The sequence below is a fragment of the Aspergillus neoniger genome (assembly GCF_003184625.1).
Source record: "Aspergillus neoniger CBS 115656 unplaced genomic scaffold BO87scaffold_37, whole genome shotgun sequence".
In the NCBI taxonomy this organism is placed as follows: Eukaryota; Fungi; Ascomycota; class Eurotiomycetes; order Eurotiales; family Aspergillaceae; genus Aspergillus; species Aspergillus neoniger.
Window position 1 is genome coordinate 15,491 of NW_020291165.1, and position 20,776 is coordinate 36,266.

The 20,776-nt window shown below is 49.5% G+C and overlaps 3 protein-coding genes across 3 annotated transcripts; 2 read left to right on the forward strand and 1 right to left on the reverse strand.

The window, feature by feature from the left end:
• Positions 1 to 8,872: 8,872 nt before the first annotated feature.
• Positions 8,873 to 10,691, forward strand: BO87DRAFT_400401 (uncharacterized protein; the record flags this gene model as incomplete). The annotated part of the gene is made up of 5 exons (XM_025625520.1): positions 8,873 to 8,908; positions 8,962 to 9,166; positions 9,226 to 9,648; positions 9,706 to 9,888; positions 9,952 to 10,691. 5 exons carry the CDS (start codon positions 8,873 to 8,875, stop codon positions 10,689 to 10,691), a joined length of 1,587 nt encoding a protein of 528 aa, XP_025475840.1.
• Positions 10,692 to 11,957: 1,266 nt separating this feature from the next.
• BO87DRAFT_154866 (putative leucine permease transcriptional regulator (SAC3)) lies at positions 11,958 to 16,431 on the forward strand. The gene is made up of 6 exons (XM_025618197.1): positions 11,958 to 12,690; positions 12,765 to 12,944; positions 13,001 to 13,961; positions 14,106 to 15,068; positions 15,124 to 15,468; positions 15,529 to 16,431. The coding sequence occupies exons 1-6, from the start codon at positions 12,160 to 12,162 to the stop codon at positions 16,173 to 16,175; spliced, it is 3,627 nt and encodes a 1,208-aa protein (XP_025475841.1). The 5' UTR covers positions 11,958 to 12,159; the 3' UTR covers positions 16,176 to 16,431.
• Positions 16,432 to 16,917: 486 nt separating this feature from the next.
• Positions 16,918 to 20,584, reverse strand: BO87DRAFT_342695 (uncharacterized protein; the record flags this gene model as incomplete). The annotated part of the gene is made up of 5 exons (XM_025620749.1): positions 16,918 to 19,514; positions 19,572 to 19,959; positions 20,015 to 20,063; positions 20,116 to 20,245; positions 20,446 to 20,584. 5 exons carry the CDS (start codon positions 20,582 to 20,584, stop codon positions 17,035 to 17,037), a joined length of 3,186 nt encoding a protein of 1,061 aa, XP_025475842.1. The 3' UTR covers positions 16,918 to 17,034.
• Positions 20,585 to 20,776: the final 192 nt, after the last annotated feature.

Sequence of the window (20,776 nt, forward strand, 5' to 3'; positions counted from 1 at the left end):
AAGAAGAATGAAGGGGGGTGGCGTATGCACTCAAAATTACCTTTCGGCTGGTTGGGGGCTATGGTATCTACGTGCTTTTGTGCGTGGACCACACTATACTCACAGTAAGTATTGATAGATGGTGATGATCTAAGTCGTAGTATGTATCACTACTTACTATGCCTGGAACTTACACTCCCAGTCCTCCCCCCCTTGAAACATCGATCTTAGACTGGGATTACGTCGCGAATCATTGTGTGTCATTTGTACTTTAATCTCACAATGCCTGAGGTGCTTTGTGTTCAACGCTCAGGCCGTGGGCGTAGCAAGGATTCTATCCCATCAACCTGGCCCATGGTACACACCGGTCCTGGGATGGGGGTTTAGGTTCCCGGAAGCGATTAGCGTTAGCGAAATGGAGGGGGGGAGTGGCGGGAAGGGAAGGGAGCTGAAGCTGCTCGAAAGAAAGTCCTTGACTGTTTTCCCGAAAGGCCGATGGAAGGGAGTATACTAGTAGTACTACTAAGTACTACAGCGTAAATCGTAATACCATTGATGTGGCAGCTTTCAGGGACCCTTAGTTTCTTCAAACGGTTTTGCAACTTGTCAAGCATTCGTCAGGTCTGGCAGCGGTGCTTTTGCGACACTACTACTACTGTAGTAGTAATACCCGAATTACTAACCACCATGTCTATATATAAATAGCCTGTAAAAAGACGCCCGCCCTGGTCACGTCTCGGTCCCCGGGAAACAGGATCGGTTCTTGGAAGATCAAGAACGATTGCAGACGAACCTCCAATAATCACGCACGATCTCTCGAGCAAGGGAAAACAAATGGCTGTCAGCGAGGCGCGGGGAGGGGGATCGATCGGTTCGAGTGGAGTCTGGACCGGCCTTGGGCTGATTGATAGATTGTGCTGACAGCAAGTTGGTTGTTGTACTTTTACGGAGGAGTGACAACAACAACAATACATACGTACTTCGTATAGGAGGAAGCAATGGCAGGGATTTGCTTGCTGTCAGCCTAAAAGGGCTTTTTGACGGCCGATCCTTATAGTTGCTTTTTTTCATGACGAGCGTTGGGACCTTCAACCCGCCCTCCCCGGGCCGCGCCCCCGCCCTGTTTGGAGTTGCGCTTGGTGAATGGCTGATGATGATAGACAACCAGGTGGTTTAATTTCTTTTTTTTTTTTTTTTTTTTTTGGTGAATATTGGCAGTATTTTGTTCGGGGATATTACAATACCATGAGAGTTGAGCGAAACGAAGCACACTTCTCATCTACCGAGCAATACGTACACGACCGGGAGGGGGTTTGGTCAAAGCGCATTCATTACCCAGGGGAGCCACTAACCGAGAGAGTAGCGAGCTAGTAAATAAGTATTTGGTGAGTTGAGCACAGGCTGACAGACAGACAAACAGACAATCATCTCGTTTCCGAAAGGAACCAGAGGGTAACAAAGTACGGGGTTGGATTTCGGGTGGGGGCCCCCTTCTATACGGCCCTAACCTTTTAGCGGTATTAGTTCGGTCCCAAATCCTCAATGATGGGTTCTAGTTCAAGACACCAAGTGGGCTGAGCACCTTTTTGACGGTTTTTCCTTCGTACGAATGTACTATTTTGTTTGTCTATCATGGCGCTGCCCCTCGCTAGATATTATTATTTGCTGGACTTTCTTTGAAGGCCGTCGCCCACTTGCTTTGTAGGGAGGGACCATGACGTAGCAATTCAGTTGTTTCTGTTCCATCATCAGCCTTGGAATCCACGCCGCGGGACAAGCATCGGCTGCAAGGTTTTCTTATTCATTCTTGCATTGCAGCAAAACGTTGTCATGAGACTACTTAATAGGAGCCACTTTCAGTATACATACTTACTACTGGATATACATGTGTAAACTGGTCTGTTCTTTAGGTATCATATGTAAGTCGCATGTCCATATGATCACGACGAGTATCTTCTTCAGGTATTTCTGGACCCACCGCACAGTCCCTCCCCCTTCCCCCCAAAAGGCCCCAAATTATCCTGTCGGGATTAGGCGCCGTGGGTCTCACTGATCATACCAAATACGGGTATACCGCGTGAGCGGGCATCAGCCCAATGTACCAAAAGTAGTTGCGGGATGGTCTGCTTATCGCGGGTGAATTTTTTTGAATCTTTGGAGGTCGGCGTCTGACTTACTAAGTACTCAGGATTCTACAGGGTAAGTGGACGGACTACTACTAGTTAGCTCCAGGAACCGACCCTCCCCGCTCCTAACAACCGCCTCGCAGACCGTCAGGCTGACCGGCTGTGTCTCCAGTTATCATCGCAGAGATTGCCTTACCGGGCACCAGTCTTGAAATTCTCCGAGGAAGTTGTCCCGCGAAATTCTTAATAATGGTGTAACTTCAATATTCAGCCAGATACATGCAGTCTAGCCTCTCTTTATCTAGGAGGTTCCTGGGTTAATATACTTAGCCCCCTCGTCTATCCCCTGTTGGGGCATGGTGTGCTCCAGCCACTTCCGAAGCCCCAGTAGCTGAAATGCTGAGTGGACAACCAGCATAACAGAGTAAGGGATCTCCGAGGTCTGACAGGTCCTCTACTGGCCAATCAGCGGGGCTAATCTCATGTTTAATCTCCCCTGCCCCAGCATGACCTTTTCCCCCCACCCCCCTCCTCCTCCCTTCCCTGGTGCCCTCTCCTCTCCCCCCCCCACTGTTGTCGTCACATTGCTACCCTCCATCGCTAGGCGTGCAAAACACCCTACGAGTCCCAAAGATCGGGACTGGAGGATCGACCCCGTCTGGATGGTAACTATTTAGTACCTACCTTAGGCACTTCCATTTTCTGTTCGGTGCAGAGCGCGAGTGATTAGTGAAGGAGACCGGCCTGCGTAGCGGTAATTGCGGCTTATATTCCTGACAGTGCGGGAATTATGTCACCGATACTACCATACTGGGAACGATGGCGAGAGCCCAAGGCATATCCAGCTGGGAGGGGTGTTTGACCCAGGCGGGAAGAAGACCGGTTGCTACCACATATCCGTCAAGGCAAATCATCGGATCCAGGCCCTGCAACTGAGAAAGCATTGGTGTGCCCATATGCATCTATGCCGTCCACGACCGAGGCGATATCGTGGCGGTGAGTCTCTCCCACCGGTTCTGCCTGTAATCATGGCCCGTGTAGCACACCGTTCAATGCAAGGCGCCGTGGCTCGTGTGCAATTGCCGCTGCCACGTTGCGAACGGCGATAGCATCTAATGCGACTTGATATGATGGCATTGCATCACAGCGCACCTCATCAAAACCGTCAGGATATTTGCGAGACGGTAACTGAGATTGGTGTCGGTATCATGAAAAGGTCTAGACTCGGGTTAGCCGGCCAGGAGGAATGAAAGGGGTCACCTGCCCGCTTGGCGGTCACTTTCCGAGAACCAGGCAGACAGGGATGACAAGCTCCTCCGCCCTAAGATTGGCGTGACTATTTTCGTGATGTTTTAGCTAGTGCTCAGCTCGTTGGTTCTGGTCAGAGAATGTGTTAGTAGTTAGGCAGTCAAACAGACTACTAGAAGCCAGTACTTCGGGCAATTGCTCGGGGAATAAGGGAATCTCGCCCAAAACGCAACGGGTATACTTCGGCCTCAATTATTGTCGTTGTGAGGAACTCTCTGTGGGGACTGATAACACCGCCATCATCTTTCGTCAGATTGTGAACTTGTCTCCTGTCACACTATCTTATCTTGTTGACTGAATATTCGGGCCCGTCCACGACGATCGTCGAGACGGAGTATTCAATTCGGATATCGGCTCTCCTTGCTGGCCTCAGCTGTTCCCCATTGGTCAAGGAACAAACAATGAGGGAAAAAGAAAAATTTTTCTGCAGTTGTTTGTCCCTGGCATGGTTCTTTTGTGCGTATAGCGAATTCTGTACGTAAGTGGCCGTCATGGTTCCGAATTAGTGTCAACTTAGGTGCTGAAGAGAAGACAATCATCGTAATCAAAGGAAAGGTACTTTCGTAGACTGACTGGACGCTACACGAGGCGTTTGTTTGATGTTGCTTGACTGACTGACTGACCGTGATCTAGTGGTACTCCGCACGACTAGACATTGTTCTTGTCAGCATTGACACTGCTGATTTCCCAGAAGGGAAAGTGCACAGACGAACGACAATCTTAATCCCGTAGCAAAGTACCGCCCGCCATTAGTTAGATTAAAGTCTCGGGTGGACGTGGTCTTGGATTGGCCCTAATAGGGGGTTTGGGTCTCTGATCTGACGTGAAGCCACTATATCGGGTCCTCTTATCATCGTCGCCAATTCCACGGTTCAGGTACCTGGGCGCGGGAGCGTCGCAGATTGAAAGTTAGATCAGCAGCCCGAACATTCGCTTAATGTACACCGTACTTACTTTAGGGAGGAAGAAAGTCCTCGCTCCGGGAGGTACTTGCACAGCCCATCTGGTTTGTTGTTTCTGCTATGGCTGCTTTCTTTGTCCGGTAAAGTGGTGGCGTGTTACTAACATAGCTCGCGGCAAAAATGATCGAAAGCCAGTGGAGGAAAGGAAAGATTTAATTGTATGATAGAGGGTCTCTATAGATTGATGTGGAATCATGGTATACCATACTAAGCATCCAATGGCTATCCTCTGGGTACTGTGGTACTTGTGTGGTGCTAAAGCATTAAGCTACTCTTGAATTCCAAATACTTTTGTCATTGTGGTCCCCATCTACCCCAGCAATCGGAGATTATTTACGACAGGTACTTGCACACTAGGCGTTATAGTTATATTGCTTTCCTCTACTTCTGCTGTAGTAGTATACCCCGACAGCCCACATCAGTAGGAACTAAGTACTTAGGTTCCCCGAACCTTTTGCCTTACATCCTGACGGCTCGGGAAAGCTCCTCTACTAACAGCCATCCACCCTTTCACCCCCTCAAAGCACTACTACTTCGTACTGTCTCAAGTTAGCTCATTCTTCCGTCTCCAGTCCCTTGGGCCATGCGCAAGCCAAAGCTCCTCCAGACGGTAGATCGTCCTGGTACGGATAGTATCCGTAGCCTGCTATTGGTCCACCTGCCACCGGCACTAGTTCGGGGCACATCTCTCTAGATCCGCTATTTGATTCTTCGCAATTTTCGTCTATCGTAATTTGTCAGTACATGTAACTGGTGTATTTTTTTTGCCTCATTTCTCTGTGTATCGTGTCATATTGGTCTGCCAGACTGTGTTTTTCACATTACCATACTTCTCCATGTACACATGGTGGACCAGAATAATCCATAATGGGCGTGGCTTTCATTTTTAATTGAATCAAACAAGGACAAGCGAGAGCTTCAGTCCGTGACAATGATGACCCTGGCATGGAAATACAACTCATGTGACGTCGTCCTCCGGACTTTGTATCTTTGGATCAACCAGCTTAGTATGAGGACCTATATGCATCCGCTGCATATCTTTCTGCACAAAGGGCAGTCAGCTGGTGGTCGCGGCAACTCGGCGAGTCCGATATCGATCACCACTTCGAAGAAGTACTCTCAGTTGCAGTCATGATCAAATGTTTCAGATGCGCATAAATGAGCGCACTTGTGAAGGTTTTTACACATGTGCGGAGTACATCGGTAGCGAAATTCTCCTGGAAGTCCTGCTGATGACCCTGAGAAGAGGAGGTCGACGGTGCCGCGCGGATATGATGTCCATGGCTGACAGGAATAGTTACTAACTTGTGGATTCGTACAATCTTGTCGGACACTCGCTTCGACTTCAACAGTCTTACCGAGACTTCAAGTCACACATGATGTTCACCTAGAGATTCAATGGATAAGTATGGACTTCGTATCTAGGTTACGCCGTATACTCCCGTGCTTCAGATGATCTCCTGCTGTCTGGCCCAAGCGCGAGCTGGGTGGAACGGCCCTGACGATATGCGCGGCCTGTGCGTAATCGGGATTCCTTGTGTTTTTTTTTTCCCACCCCCAGTATCCGCTGAGTCCTATCTCAAATACGTTCTTGTCATACAGAATATGCAGGCCGTTCGAGGAGAATGGTTAATTAGGGGGGTTTTCCGTGATTTACAGTAGAGCCGAATATGGCCTGTATCACATGTTACTACCTATGTACAGGGGTATGGATTCCATACACTTTGCGCCAACTGTGGTTTCAAAATCACTGTGTTGGCGATGGACACTTCATTGTACCAATGAGTCCTTGCCACTGTTACCACAGCAGTTGGATATTCTTCATACAACTCTGCAACCAGGGATGGATGAGAGACAAGAGCAGACGTTTCCCGAGGTTTAAATGGTAAATACTGGGTTGTTTACAGGGACGTCCAATTTTCGTACTCTGTACATGGACTGAAATGACGGGAAGCGCGTGTCGCTGGCGAAAGAAAACCGGTTCCAGTTTGGTGGGTGTGAGATCTGCCAATCATGACAGCCAGTTGCGAGTGCCAAAAGTCCCGCGCTGAATCGGCCTGCCGGGGACGCCACCCCTGAAAGTAAAGTACTTTACTTACGGCAGCTATTTACTGTTACAGTGTACACTGTCAGAGTATCCGATTGATACTAAGTCATTCAGGTCTTTTGGGTGGCGGTTGGAGTTCTCCTGAGCGAACTTCAACGCTAGTGAACGGGCTAAGTTATCATTATTCCTGCTAGCACAAGTCGTTTTACACAGATAGTCATGAAAGATCGGAGTGACGGTTGGCAGGCTTTCCCCTAGTCCCTCCCCGTTCTTCTTCCCTTCTTCGGACAGTGTACTCCGTAGTACTTTCAGCCCAAGCCCATGGTATGAATACGCCTTCCGTAACCTAATAGTACCATCTAGTAAGTAGTACTCCATAGTGGTGGGTAATTCTCGGTCCCCCTCCTCCTCCCGCCAGCTGCCCCAGCACTAGCGAACCTCGATGATCATCAACCCGCTCAAGAGGACGACTGGTGGGGATTGTGTAGTAGTGGTAAGTAGTATTACTTGCGCAACTGAAGATATCTTTTAGTAACCTTGGAGTCAGTTCGCACGAACCTCAAGCTTCCTCAGTTTCGTAGTTCTCTCGGTTGTGGAGTTCAATCAAATTATCGATGCGCCACCGGGTGTCCTTGTGAGTGGCCCGCTCCGAACAAAGCCCTGGGCCAGCTGCCACAGCCCCGACGGAGTGGTCGATCTACAGATAGTATTAGTCAGGTAAGTGGTCGGGGTAATTAGTTAAAGTACGTGCTTTAAATGATGTTTATCTTGAGAAGAATCGAATGCTTTGTCAATATGATGATGGACATTTCCGTGTGGTGAGACGGGTGGGAAATGCCTTCTTAGTTATTTAATCAATTTTATTTTGTGCCGGGACGATACTGATGGGAAATGAGGGTAAAGAGGTATGTCCCAGCCGATGGAAAAAAGAAATCAAGAAATAAAACCTTTCTCAAACGGGAAAATACAATATGCGGAGGGGGAAAAATAAAAATAAAAATAAAATACAGGAATAAATTAAAATAAGTGACGATAATAATAAAATATTCTATTATAACCGAAAGAAAAAATAAATAATAATAAAATAAAATAAAATAAAATAAAATAAAATCAACCACAACAGGAAAAAAAAAAGGGCAGTATTTTCCCCCTACTACTGCACGGCCTTACCAAAAAGACACAGCGGCATATGGGTAAAATAGATTCTATCCATGCTTTTCTAGAGTAGCAGCTGTCCGTTAGTGTTTCGGCTTGATACATTCAAGGATTATCCATGCTGCTGGGATCCCACCACACGTCCCCAGTGCGATGCCAAATCGGGATCGAGAGGATGATGGCCCGAAGGGAGGGGAGGGGCCCCCCCGATGCACTGCGAAAAGTGGATTTGGGTTCTTTTGTTCAGATGCAATCTCGATCCATCAGTTACTACTATCTAGCAGACAGCAGACAGGCTGGAAAACCTGAGACGTCCCCAGTCGTCAAAAAGTCCAGTCCTTTTCCGTTCTTCCTCTCCTCTCTGTACTTAAGGGCCTCAAGATCCAGATCCTTTGCCTGTTCCTGACTTCACTTTTCCTCCATCACTCTCCTCTCTCTCATTCGTGATCGGATCTGCATAGTTCTGGCCTCGCTTGCTTCACATCTCAACCGTTTCCGTTACTATCAGTAGTCGGCCTTAACTATATCCTCTTCGGCACCTTGTACTACCTAACATACATCCACATCCACATCTTTGTGTCACCGTCCTTCTTCACACTATCTCGGCGCAACGGCAGAAGTACTTTGGGTGATCATCGTTCCTCACGGGAGTACCGGGTCTCGATCGACTATCTAGTGCACCAGTACCGGTTGTTAGCAGATTCCCTGCACGCTACTATACCAATAGAACGTTCAGTTACTGTTTGCCAGCCATCCGGTGGTGTTTGATCTTGCGGCTAGGTGAGTAGTAGCTGCTTGCTATGCAACCCTTTCCCAACATGTCCCTGGCATGGAGGATGTTTGCGTGATAGTACTTCCTGTCTAGCACACAACTGCCTCTAACAGTGGTTGGGAAATGCATGCTTGTTTCCTTCTAATAGACCACCTCAACGGCTGGTCCTTAAAGAAATACAAACCCTAACTAGCTGGCAGACGTTGACAGTGCACCATAATTGCTATATCTGGGGCATTGCAGCAGCTCCTTGACCCATACACTAAATCACCAGACTCGGGAAACGCCTACAAATTGAGCACATTCCCCGCCACCTTCCGGAGACTTATTGTTTCATCCTGCAGAGTCATAAGCTTGACTCTTCCTACCCATTTTGAACTCGTGCTTAAGAGCCGGTTCGTCTCCAAACGCATCAACCTCGATACATACCCCCGACATTTGTGCAGGTTTCTGCCCTAGGGCCACTATGGTATTCAACTCTCCTCTTCCGAGGACAGGGCTTGGGAAAAGACCCTCGTCCGCCATGAAAGGCGACGGTATTGGATGGGAGACTGCTCCTGTGAGTAAAAAAATACAATGTGGTATTCGTTTACTAATTCTAGCCGATCAAAGACTATGCTACCCCCACCGCGTACATCGATCAATCTGCCCTACGCACACTATGCTTTGATATACTTGGACCACATGGGTAGGCTCCGCGTGTCGGAGTCGCCATCGATCCGTGACAATCACGCCACTATCTTCACATCCGAAGTGCGAGAAAACTTCCTGGAAATTCTTGGAGCAAGAGTCGGATATCAGAAGCCTCTACTTCAGAGTAAGTACATCCATTCCATAGGGCTGGTATATAGCATAGCTAACTTTGAGTGAACTTAGGTATCAACCCCGCTGCACTGAGCTATGACCGCTCCGACGATGCGTCTTGCCACCGCCATGGTAAGAGACGTAGACTCCACGTTGAAAGCCCCGTTCCAGTTACGCAGAACCCTCGTTCCGAATTTCCAAGTTCGCCGTCTGGCGCTGCAGTAAACCGGATTGCACTTGAAGTCGGTGATACCGAGCGATTGGAACAGTACTACACGATTTCTCTGAGACACTTCCAGCAGGTCAACTGCCGCGTTGTTGCAAAGGCATTCATCAAGTTCATCGAGCCGCGCAAGCAAGTAAGGCATCCCTATAATGGAGGCAGGCCTAAGCCCGGAGCGCCCCCTGGCACCAAAGGCGACCCAGAGAAGACGAAGCCTGAGTGGTGGCCGGCTGGTGTAGTGCATAGGGAGCCAGATCATCTAAAAAAGGAGGGTAAGTGGCTAGTCTACTTTTCTCTTACGGATCATCGATACTTACAAGGCACAACAGAGAGAGTTGACCTGTTGGTCCATATCGTGCGCAAGCTTGGTCGCATTGGAGTCACAGCCGATAAACTGCTAGAAATCGCATTCGACTGCAGAAGACAGCTCAAGGAACAGGAGAAGTTCACGATTATTGAGGAAATTTTCAAGGTACGCAAAATGGAGGAAAGATACGAGCGAGGTGAAATTGGTAAGTATCCCTCACAATTCTCATAATCATCATCCAGAGAAGATCGAGCTAAACTAGTGCTAGATGCTTCAACCCTCGTATACGTGATGGATCGTGAAGCACACCCTAAGGGTGACAAGGACGCCGACTCAGTCGCTGGACCCGAGGCAAAGACTGAGCCAGAGGAGCCAGCAGAGGTGGAGGAAGAGGTCGCGACCCCGACTCCCTCGGTTGAGGAAATAGAAGCGACATTTGTCAAGGAACCCAGCGACATGCCAGTGCCTCAAACTATGCCTCTGAGAGAAGGAAAAGATCAGATTTTCCCTTTGCCGGGGTCTTACAATTTTGGAGAGCCAGCGAGACAGGATCAAACATTCTTCACGTCATCGGGCGACTACTCCGGTAACTATTCCAGCGCGATTATTGAGGATCCCGCCACTCAAGGATTGATCACACCTATCGAAGAGGCTGCCTCATTCGAATACCTGACACAGGCTCCTTTCCCGGACGCCAGCACTGCTGAACACCATGCAGCAGCAGCAGTGCCAATGCAGCACTCCGTCAGCCAATATGACCACTGGGCTCCATCCTTCAGGGAAGAGTTGTATAGCCCTTTGGAATATGGATCTGCGGCCGGCCACGGCCTTCCAGAGCCTCGTATGCACTATCCGTTGGGATTTGCTTCCCACCCCGAGGAGATACATGGCATGCCCGATTTTACTCGCGATCAGCATGGGTATATGGAGCCGATGGGCTCGAGGGGACCCCTATTCCGTACGGGTTCTTTGAGTCATCCACACTTCACTCATTCTCACCAATGCTGATCAACGGCGAATTCAGCAGTCGCGCATTGTGTCTGAGAGCCAGACAGTCTGCGGGAAAACTCAACTTCACGACACGTACGACCATGATGAGCTTTTATCCTTCGAATCTTAAGCATTTCCCTTCTTCTCGTGCTTGTTCCCAGGTGCGATATGAGGTGGCTGCTCTTTCATTGCCTGAGTGGACACCTCTTTTCAATATTTCTTTTCCCCTTCTTTGCTTTTGGTTTTTCTCTTTTGTCTTCTGCTTTATGGGATGTTTTATATATACTTATATACATATTTCACGGTGGTCAGCACTATCCGACAGTGTATGCTTCGCGGATCTCCAGGCGTCCAAGAGGATAGTAGACGAGATCCGACGGCGGGTGACCTCTCACGGGTTCAAGGCACATCTATGTTTTTGGGTTTATTGTATGTTTGCGGATGAATAGACTTTGGGAAGCAAGGGCGCTTGGGCGCTTATGGAGAAAAGAAAAATTCCAGGTTGGCGGGTGCTACATGGGAGCAGCGAGTCTTTCAGTTTATTGAAATTTTTGTGTAAGGCATGTGACAGCAGCGTTTTAGCGTTTGTGACGATTTTCTATCTGTGGACTCAAAAAAATCAATCTATTCCTTCGAACAATCTGGTAAAAATCGCCGTAAAGTCAATGGAGACGATCTAGTAGAAGTCAGGTAAATTCCGACATTGGACATATTAGAGTGTTTGCAATAACCAGAGAGTACTACCAGACAACAATGTACCAATTAGGGGAGCTCCAATCAGGCGCGCGGCAGTGGCGCTTGCGCTTGAACGGGCTTAGCGTGCATTGACGCTGTCCCGCCGATGAATCGGAGCTTCGCGCGGTGGACTGAAGACATGACACTCCTCCCATCACTTCTAACAGCCAGTAGTCCGTCGCTGGCTTGTTCCGTCCTGCATTATCCGGCATCTGAGCTCGTTGCATTCGCAATCGTGCGCTCAGCCGTCGCTCAGTTCCTATAAGATAGCGCTTCGCTTTGTATCGGAATACTCCACGCCTTTGGAGGTCGGGGAGTCCAGGAGCTCGTACTCCATCTTCTCTCATCCATCGACTGCTGCCCTCCAAGTTCCTGTCAACGAACCTCTAAAGGTACCGCATCACTCGCTGCTTGCTCTCGCGTCTCTCGCTTCTTTCAACATCTTCGCTTTCTTTTCATACGGTTTTCGTGCCTTCGCGATTTTCCTTGACTTAAATGATATCATCGCCATGTGGTTTCAAATGTCGTCCTGTCCTTACAAAAGCTGACTTCTCCGTTACGCGCGTGTCAATGGTCTTGCACAATAGCGCTATATAGCTTTACGATTTATCAACCTACGCCCGTTTCGCGAACGACCTCGTTGTCCGCATCTCGCTCGGAATCTCTGTTCACGACCCCACTCAAGAGCTCTGAAGATCATACTGTTGGAGGACATTTGGTTTCGTCCACGTTTCCGCTGTAACACGGCAAAATGGCCGGCCCTGTAAACCCCTTTGCTGGCCTCGGCCAGAAAGATGGGCCAGCCGGTTCAGCAGGACGTGGACGTGGTGGACCATCTGGCCGACCTTATCAAACCAAAGCCGCTAATACGTCACGCGAAACCAAATTTCGAGGCCGGGGCCGAGGGGCTTCATCAGCAACAAGGTCTGGGCGGGGGCAAGGAAGGGGCGCTGCCTCAGCGAGCAATACCTGGCGCAACAAGTCAGATTCACCGACAGGTTCTGTAGGACCGATTACCTCGCCTTTCGCACAACTTAAGCAAACGGCACCTGCTTCGTCGCCCTTTGGCGGCCAGACATTGCAGCAGAAGGCGTCTCCTACAGGGTTTGGAAAGGCCTCGCAGGTGCCGTTTGCTGCCCCCAACTTCGATGGCAATGGCGTCGGCTTCGGTACGGGTTTCAGCCAAGGGCCCTCCCACCAGCCCTCGCCTTCCAATAACGGATCCAGGGTTCCCGTCGAAGAACTGTCGCATATGAGCAGCTATACCGAGCGTTACGAACAGGTCAGTTATGATTGCAATAGTCGGATTAAAAAAATTGCGCAAGGGTTTCCAAACAATACTCATATGTCGAACAGCTTAAACTCGCTAGAACCAAGGAACGGGAAAAGGCCATTAGGGAAGGGCAGATGGCAGATCCAAATCAACCGACTTCCTTGAATCAAGCCATTACACCCGTAGGCACGTGTACGAGCATGTGCCCTGAATTCGAAAGAGTGGAACGTATAGTTCAGAAGATGGTCGACAAAAGCGAGAAGGTACGTCTCGTTGTATCCAGTCTGTCGCTAACATCGTACTGACCCCAAGTGACTAGTTTCTGCATCCCGCAACGAATTCGCTACAGAATATGGAACTGAAGATGCTAAAACGGTTCAGAAGATCCGCAGCCGGCTATGATGAACAGCTTCCGTCAGACATTCGAACACCCAAGACCCTCCTTCAGACCATGAACTACCTCATACGGCACGTTATTGATGGGCCCGAGCCTCTTGGACTTATCCATAAGTTCGTATGGGACCGAACTCGCTCAATCCGTAATGATTTCTCTGTCCAGCAGCTCACACAGGAGGACCATGTGAAGATGGCGGTAACATGCCTGGAGAGAATTGCTCGGTTCCACATCATATCACTACATCTGCTGTCGAGCCCTGCGAACGATGAGCCTTTTGATCGCCATCAGGAACGCGAGCAGCTGAACAACACGATGTTGTCACTGATGTACTACTATGATGACAATAGAGGCCGGATCGCCTTTCCGAACGAAGACGAGTTCAGGGCCTACTATATAATCTTCTCGATTCATGACCAACGGCCTGATTTGGAGGCTCGTGTCCAGAAGTGGCCCGCGGAGCTGAGGAACTCACCCCGGGTTCAAATCGCCCTGGAATTGTTTGCTGCTGCCGGGAATACATGGGAGTATCAGGGTACTCTCGATGCGAAGCGGCCAAACGCGATCGCGCAAGGCTTCTACGCACGGTTCTTTAACATCATTGATTCGCCGGGTGTTTCCTATCTCACAGCCTGCGTTGCAGAGATCTACTTCAACCACATGCGTCAGACCGCTATTCGATCCATCTGGAAAGGATACTGTCGCTATCCTGCATCCCAACAGCACAAGAACGAAGAATGGACTCTTGACGAGCTGACGACAGTTCTTTGCTTTGATGACCACGAACAGACTATCAAATTCTGTGAAGACCAAGGCTTGGAATTTGCCGAGAACGCCAATGGTGATCTTTATCTTAACTGGGGTAGTCGTCCAATTGATACAGTCGGTACGTTTTGCTTTCGACAGCGCTTCTGCTTCCGAGATTTCGTCAAGTGGCGTTCGCATCAGCATCCACGGATGGCTGCTATCTCCCCATGACAGTCCTATAGGAAATTACTACTTAAACTCGACTAACTGTTCACTGCCACAGCCTTTCAGCCGTCGTCAGATCATTCATTCTCGGAACAGCATGTTGAGTCAAAGCGTGCAGGCAGAACACTGGCTGCCATCATCCTTGGCCTCAACATCAAAGAAGCTGCAAATCTCGGAATGGTCGATATATCTCATTTGTCCGAGCGCATTCCTGCGTTGCCCGCGCCTATGACTACAAATGATGATTCGCTTTTCGTGAGCGACGATGATAATGTCTCTCAACCGTTCAACTTCAAAACGGCTGGGTCTCCTTCACAAGAAGAGAGCCCACGCGATTCGCCGAGCTCTGCATCGAGCCTTCAGAACGCATTTGCGGGATTTTCGCAGCCTGAAACTTCGAATCCACCGGCTTTTGCGTTTGCTCCTAATCCGACTCCACAACCATCACAGCCCTTTGGTACGCAGGAACAGACATTCTCGTCGCCATTTCCGCCTAGTAGCACAGCCAATGCCTTTGGGGCACCTACAAGTGTACCTTCAAATCCTTTCGCAAATGTTATGCAGTCATCCACCCTATCGAAAAGCCCTCCGAAAGAAAGCATCACAGCCATCACACCTCCGCCCGTAAATCAACAGCCGAACACCCTCTTTGCCCCTGCACCGAGCCCAGTTGCATCACAAGACACAGAAAAGCCTTCCGTATTCCCTACTACCACACCTTTCAACTTCGCGAATGCCGTCAACTCTACTACCGCCTCGACATCACCATTCAGTACCCCTACAGTTTCTTTCGCCCCAAAGTCCGACCAAGCCAACGTAGCGGCTGCTGGCCAGCCCACACCTACGCCCTTTAGCACATCAAAGGGTCCGTACGCGTCAGGGACATCTAACTCGATCTTCAGTTTCTCCAACGAAAGCATAACTTCTGCTGACGCTATCCCCCCTCAACCTCAAACAACCTCACAACCTTTTGCAGCTGCATCGCCGCCATTTACGACTACATCTGCCTCGGAGAAGCAAGGTATGTCTTATCCCGCTTCATTTTTGTCTTGATCTATTTCTAAACTGCTTCTCAGAGCAATCGCGCATTTTCTTCTCCCCGCCCCGTCGTGTGCCAACCGACACCGCGTCCCAAACCCAACTGGGCAGTCCGGCAGTCGAAGAGAAACTATCAACCCCCTCTGATGAGAAGACCGCTGTTCCTTTCAAGAAAGAGGTCTCGCCTGAACCGTCAGTCGCAGAAGAGCACATATCACTCCCAAACAATATCATTCCAAGTGAGTCGCTGCACTCATCGACTGCCGAAGAACCGGAGACAACGAACGCCCTTATTGATGGAGAGCGTTCAGCCCAACCAGTTGAGGTGGAAAAGGGACACGAGCCTGTATCTGTTGAAACGCCCATTGAAGAACCATCTGCCGGTCAGTCCCTGGTCTCTTGAGCTTTTTACTGCTACCGTGGCACTAATCAATGTTTTACAGAAACTGACGATGATTCGCGGCGTTCTGCATGGTTATCCGCTCTGAAAGGAGCTGCTGACAGACGACGAGAAACTGTGTCTAATGGACGTAAGCGAGTCCACGAGGAGCCAGAAGAACCAAAACTCGTGGAAAGCGGACCTAAAGCGCAGAAACTGCAAAAAGCCGAAGTGCCCACTCCGCAGAAGAAGTCCATGGCACTTGCATCTACGAAACCTTTACCAAAGCTTCCAATTCTGGAACAGATCGAATCAATGACCGCCAGAAAGCCGGTGGAACCCAAGCCCGAGGCGCCGAAATCGATTCAAGTTGACGAAGATGAGCTGCTTTTATCTGCTGCCCGCATTGCCGCCGAATCATTAAGAAGTGGACCAAAGCTCCTCGATGGGTGGTCTACATCCTACGAGCCCCGAAGCTCTTCCTTCAGTCCCGGGGCTAGTCTATCATCTTCTGTTGCATTCTCCAGAAGCCAGTCCCCCCAATCATCATCCTACATCAATGGCTATGAGGTCTCGCTAGCCCCAGATACGGATCTCGGACTTGGCCGTACGTTGTCTCGAACAGAGCAACGAATTCGACTGACAGGAGCTAAGGGTCTGGCGTACAAACCGTTGGATTTCACTCCTGACAAGAAACGGAAATCTCGCTAGGCTGGCAGTATTTTTAGCCCTGCGCAACCTCTTCCTGTTCTTTCCTTATCCCTGTTTTCGAACCATATGCAATCTGCTCGATCTGCGACACTCATCTCATCTGATTCCATTTCACCTTGAAGAGACCTACCGTGATTCTGGCTATTCAGTTTATCCCTATACCACTGCATTCAGCATCGGCGTTTTGAGGTTCATGTACGCCTTTATTGTGTCTACTTTTCTTCGGGTTTGGGGCTGGAACTGTTTGATTCGAGATTCCACTATGTCTCAGAATCTTGCTGAAATTGGCGCCCTATATTCCACTGCGAATCGAAGTAGAACCAGAATTTTCTATACCCATACATAGCATACCCTTTATGCTACAGTATCCGAATTATTTAGATGTTCTTTTCATGGATGTATATCTCTTTCATAACATCAAGAACGCGGTTGATATTCTCTGAGACAGACATTGATGGAGGAAGAAGGTCTTCCGTTTGCTATGGATTTTACTCTTACTTTCGGGTTTGTGTTCAACCTGAGTTAATGTAATTGGTAGATACGAATAGTTTAGCCGAATAATGTACTAAAAGAACTACTAGTAATTGAGAAGAATGAGAAATATTGGCAGTCAATTAATCACGAATCTACTTGAACTACTATTATTCTAGATGAGGATATAGCGGCAAAGTCACTAACTAGTAACTAGTTGTACATATACTAATGCCCTCCGTCGATGTACACACAGAAATCGGGATGACCTGGCTTTTGGAGAACGATGCATGCAATTGCTTGGCTCATACTTTCCCCACACAGGCATTTGTCGAACCAAATAGGATATCTTGGACAAGGTTTGGTGTTTGAAAGTGTGGTTGATCATTCACGCCCCTTTCACAGTTTTATTAGCCTTAGCTTGCATGCGTCGCATGGCTTCGCGATGCAACTCGCTCATATCGCCACGTTGCATACCCTCGGCAATTGCATTCCCAATGTGATGATTTGAAGAGGGAGTACGCTGTTGCGATTGAGTATAAGCCGGCGGGCTGTTTCGGTCCTGAGGTCCTGTAGGGATGCCTTGTTTGCCGAGAGGGTTACGTCTATCTCTTAGATCCTCCTGAACGGATTCCCGCCATGCGGCCATCGCGGCTGGTGTGTTTGTCGGGGAAGGTCCGTTTGTATGATTTCGCCGGGGAGTTGAGTAGGGAGTGTGCACTGGGAGTGGGGTTATGACTGTTTGCTGCTGCTGAGATAACATTGCGCGACGTTGAGATAGCGGCATGTCATCTGCCCCGTCGTGGATTCGGTATGAAGCCGATCGCTGCAGAGTTTCAACGGGCAATTGTCCGGGACTTGTTCGTGAGTAGGGATCCATGGTTAGTGAGAATGATGATAGCCTGTTTCGCATCATGTCCTCTCGTACTGCTATTAGGGGTGCGGGACCTCGCCACTGGGGTTTAGCAGCCTCTGTTTCGTCCGGAGGTGGTTCTGTGAGCCCGGGGCTTCCGAGAAGCGTATTTGTTTGGTATCCATTGCTGAAGCGCGGCTGTGCGGTTGGTGGGGGAGAATTGGGCGTCTTCTTTTTGTTCTGGTCTATATGAGAGCTGTTGGAGACCCGTCGACTCTCCCGTCTGCTTGGTGTATCTTGGACTCGGGGCTCTACTGCTGGAGGAGGCTGTGCGTTGAACGGTGTTTGCAGTAGTTCTTCAACATTGACGGGCACTGCGGCCTCCTCTGCATCAGGGGAACATTCTGGTTGCTCTTCTTCGATCGGCTTGATGGGTTCCAAATCGGGAGCTTCAGCATCGGCCAAATGCTTTGCCCACTCATTCGTTCGATAGGATTGTACCACTTTAGATGTCCGCTTTGGCAGTTCCTTCACCGTCTCTTCGTTCAACTTGGGAGGTTCAAGCTTGATCGGCTCTGGCTCAATCCTGGGTTGTGGCTCTGGAGACTTGCGTTTGTCATGCGGAGTTACTCTCTTGGTTCCGTTACAGCTCTGAGGGGACGGCGGCGATGGATCTTCTGCATGAGATTTCGTATTTTCGCTATCGGTGATATCAGTCTTTTCGGGACCGTCGGAGTGGGGTTTATTGCATTCGTGATCTTTCAAGACAACTGCTGCAGCCTCTGTGTCCTTGGTGGCATTTGTCGGTTGTCTTCCTTCCTCAATAGCTGATTCGCCTTGGTATTCAGCGGGGTTTGATGAAGATCTTTCAGGCTTTTCTTCTTCTTGGACGATGTCTGAGGCACGTCCAGAACTTCCATTACTCTGTCGGTTGACCATTGTCAATGAGGTCTCCGAAGCTGCGGTATGTGATTCTGCGTTGAGGGCCCCTTTGGTCTCGTCTGTCCCAGGTCCCTCTTCGATGGCTGGGGTGGGCGATTTTTCGCTTCCTTTCTGAGTGCTTCTTTCACCACCATCTCTATCAATTGGTGACTTTCTGCCATGGGACTGGTGGTCAGGTTTTGCCTGCGGCTGCTCATTCTCATCTACGTGAGACTTCCCATCCGACTCTGGAACTTTCTCCGTAAGTCCAGGGCTATCATCTTGAACAGTAGGGCAATCTGAGTCCAGGTTGCCGCCCTCGTCTACGGTGCCGTGCACAGATGAGGTGCCATCATCGACGGACACCAGGGCCTCTTGAGACTGAGACGTGGGTAATTCGTCGTTTCGAGACGTCCGTGGCATGCACGATGGCCCGGATAGTCGCTTTGAGCGGATCGTTGCAGTATCTGAACCAATGACAGCCGTCATATCAGAACTTTTATCGTCCTTTATCTTGGCTGCATCTGCACCGTCAAAGACCTTGATCGGCAGTGGGCCACTTTCCTCCTTCAGGTTATCTGATATTTCTTTGGCCGTTCCAGTCGGGGCGTGGTCGAAGTCACCTTCAGTCGCTCCCGTCACATCTGACCCAGCATCGCTGTTTGCCTCTCTTTCCCTGCAATCGGAACAGCGGTAGGAGCCTTCAGATGTCTCAGCTATGCTTTTCATGTCGTAGACGTCTCCCTTCTCCATAGCATCCATCTCGTCTGCCTGACATTTGGTGTCATCTCCGAGTTCCGAAACGCCTGCGGCTGGTTCGGCACCACCATATCTCGCTTCCCACTCCTTCCGCTCTTGCATATTCTGCTCTTCCAGCTTTCGTCCGAGTTCGGCCTCGGCTTCTTCCTTCTTCTTTTGCTCTTCATCGCGCTTCTCTTTCTCCTTCCGTCGACGTTCACGAACCACTTTCCATAGCCTCAGTTGTGAGACCACGCCCAAGATAGCAATGATAACTGTAGCAGCAAGCTCCACACGAATATTACGGGTGATAGGATACGTATTCGTATTCAACGGGAAGATGTTGTCGTTCAGACCTAGAACTGGTGTCAGTTGCTTTGCCCTCATTCGTGACCGAGATCAGACTGACTCACCCCATATGTAGAGCCAAAACTCTTTCAACCCTGCCCGACTAAAACAATCGATTCCAAGTGCAACAGCGGTGCCTCCGGAAATACCAGTTGACACAATGAGTCCGTAAGGACGTGTATGATGACTGAATGACAAGGCATAGAAAGCAACTGAGATTGCACCGATGAACCCACTTTTGGAATCGGTAGTGGTGAGAAGACCCCCCGGTTTCAAGGAAAGCAACCACATGCTACTGCAAAATCCCCCAAGTAGGCATCCAAGGCCTTCGGTCAATTCCTTGAAAACGATCGCAAGCGCGCCGAATGTAATGCCAGTAAAGAATACGGCAACGAGGTACGCCCCCTGCACGGCAACTCGGACAGGAGGGCTCATCACATAGACAATAAGAACCTACAGGAGAAGGTGATTAGACAGCTGGCTTATCAGGATTTGTGAGAAAACCTACCGTCACTCCAAGGCTAGTCAGAAAAGCCGTGGATAGGAAGACTTGTACCCTAGATCACTGTAAGCCACAGAATCGAAGCCTGTGAAGAGTAGAGAACTAACCTTAGATTGCGAATGCCGATCACTGCGAGAATGGCGCCTGTGACGATGAGAATGAAACCGCCGATTCCCAGAGCAGGTGTAACTGTGGGCTGGATAGGAAGGGCATCAGGACTGGTCGAGTTCTTGCCATCTTTGTTTCAGGTTAGTATCGAAGAGGAATAAATGGGGGCATTGGAATGCAGGTTCCCTTGCCTTGCGATGCCTGAGACGTGTTCAAGGACGTTATAGTTGTGGATGCTGGGAGGGTTGCATTCGATGACGCCGTGGAATTGCTGTGTGTTATCGCTGATTCTGTCACGCTTGGTGATGCTGTGTCACTGAAGGTTTCACTAGCAGCTGTCGTGCTCGGAGTGGCCTCTCTTTCTCCAAGGCCGTTAAGCTCGGGGCGTTGGGGTACTGAAGTTTGCGCGGCGACAAACAAGCCATGCGCAAGGCAGGCGAGCAGAGCAAACACAAGCAAGAATCGCATGGCGAATTTAGATCGATGACGAATCGCACAAGATAATCAGTGTTACCGATAGGCTGGTTCCTGACTAAACGATGTCTGCGCCTCCGTACAATGGCAGTGGGATTCAGAATGTTGCCTGTGGTGTTCTCAACGGCCACTTTTTCACATAATTCCCATGCAGGCCGCAGACACTTGTAAGAGTAGGCCTATTTT

Bases quoted from the DNA above. Each gene is read 5' to 3' on its own strand.
- BO87DRAFT_154866 (XM_025618197.1), top strand. From the start codon at position 12,160: ATGGCCGGCCCTGTAAACCCCTTTGCTGGCCTCGGCCAGAAAGATGGG. The intron at 12,945-13,000 runs GTACGTCTCGTT...CCAAGTGACTAG, and splicing joins TGGTCGACAAAAGCGAGAAG to TTTCTGCATCCCGCAACGAA. The intron at 13,962-14,105 runs GTACGTTTTGCT...TCACTGCCACAG, and splicing joins TCGTCCAATTGATACAGTCG to CCTTTCAGCCGTCGTCAGAT.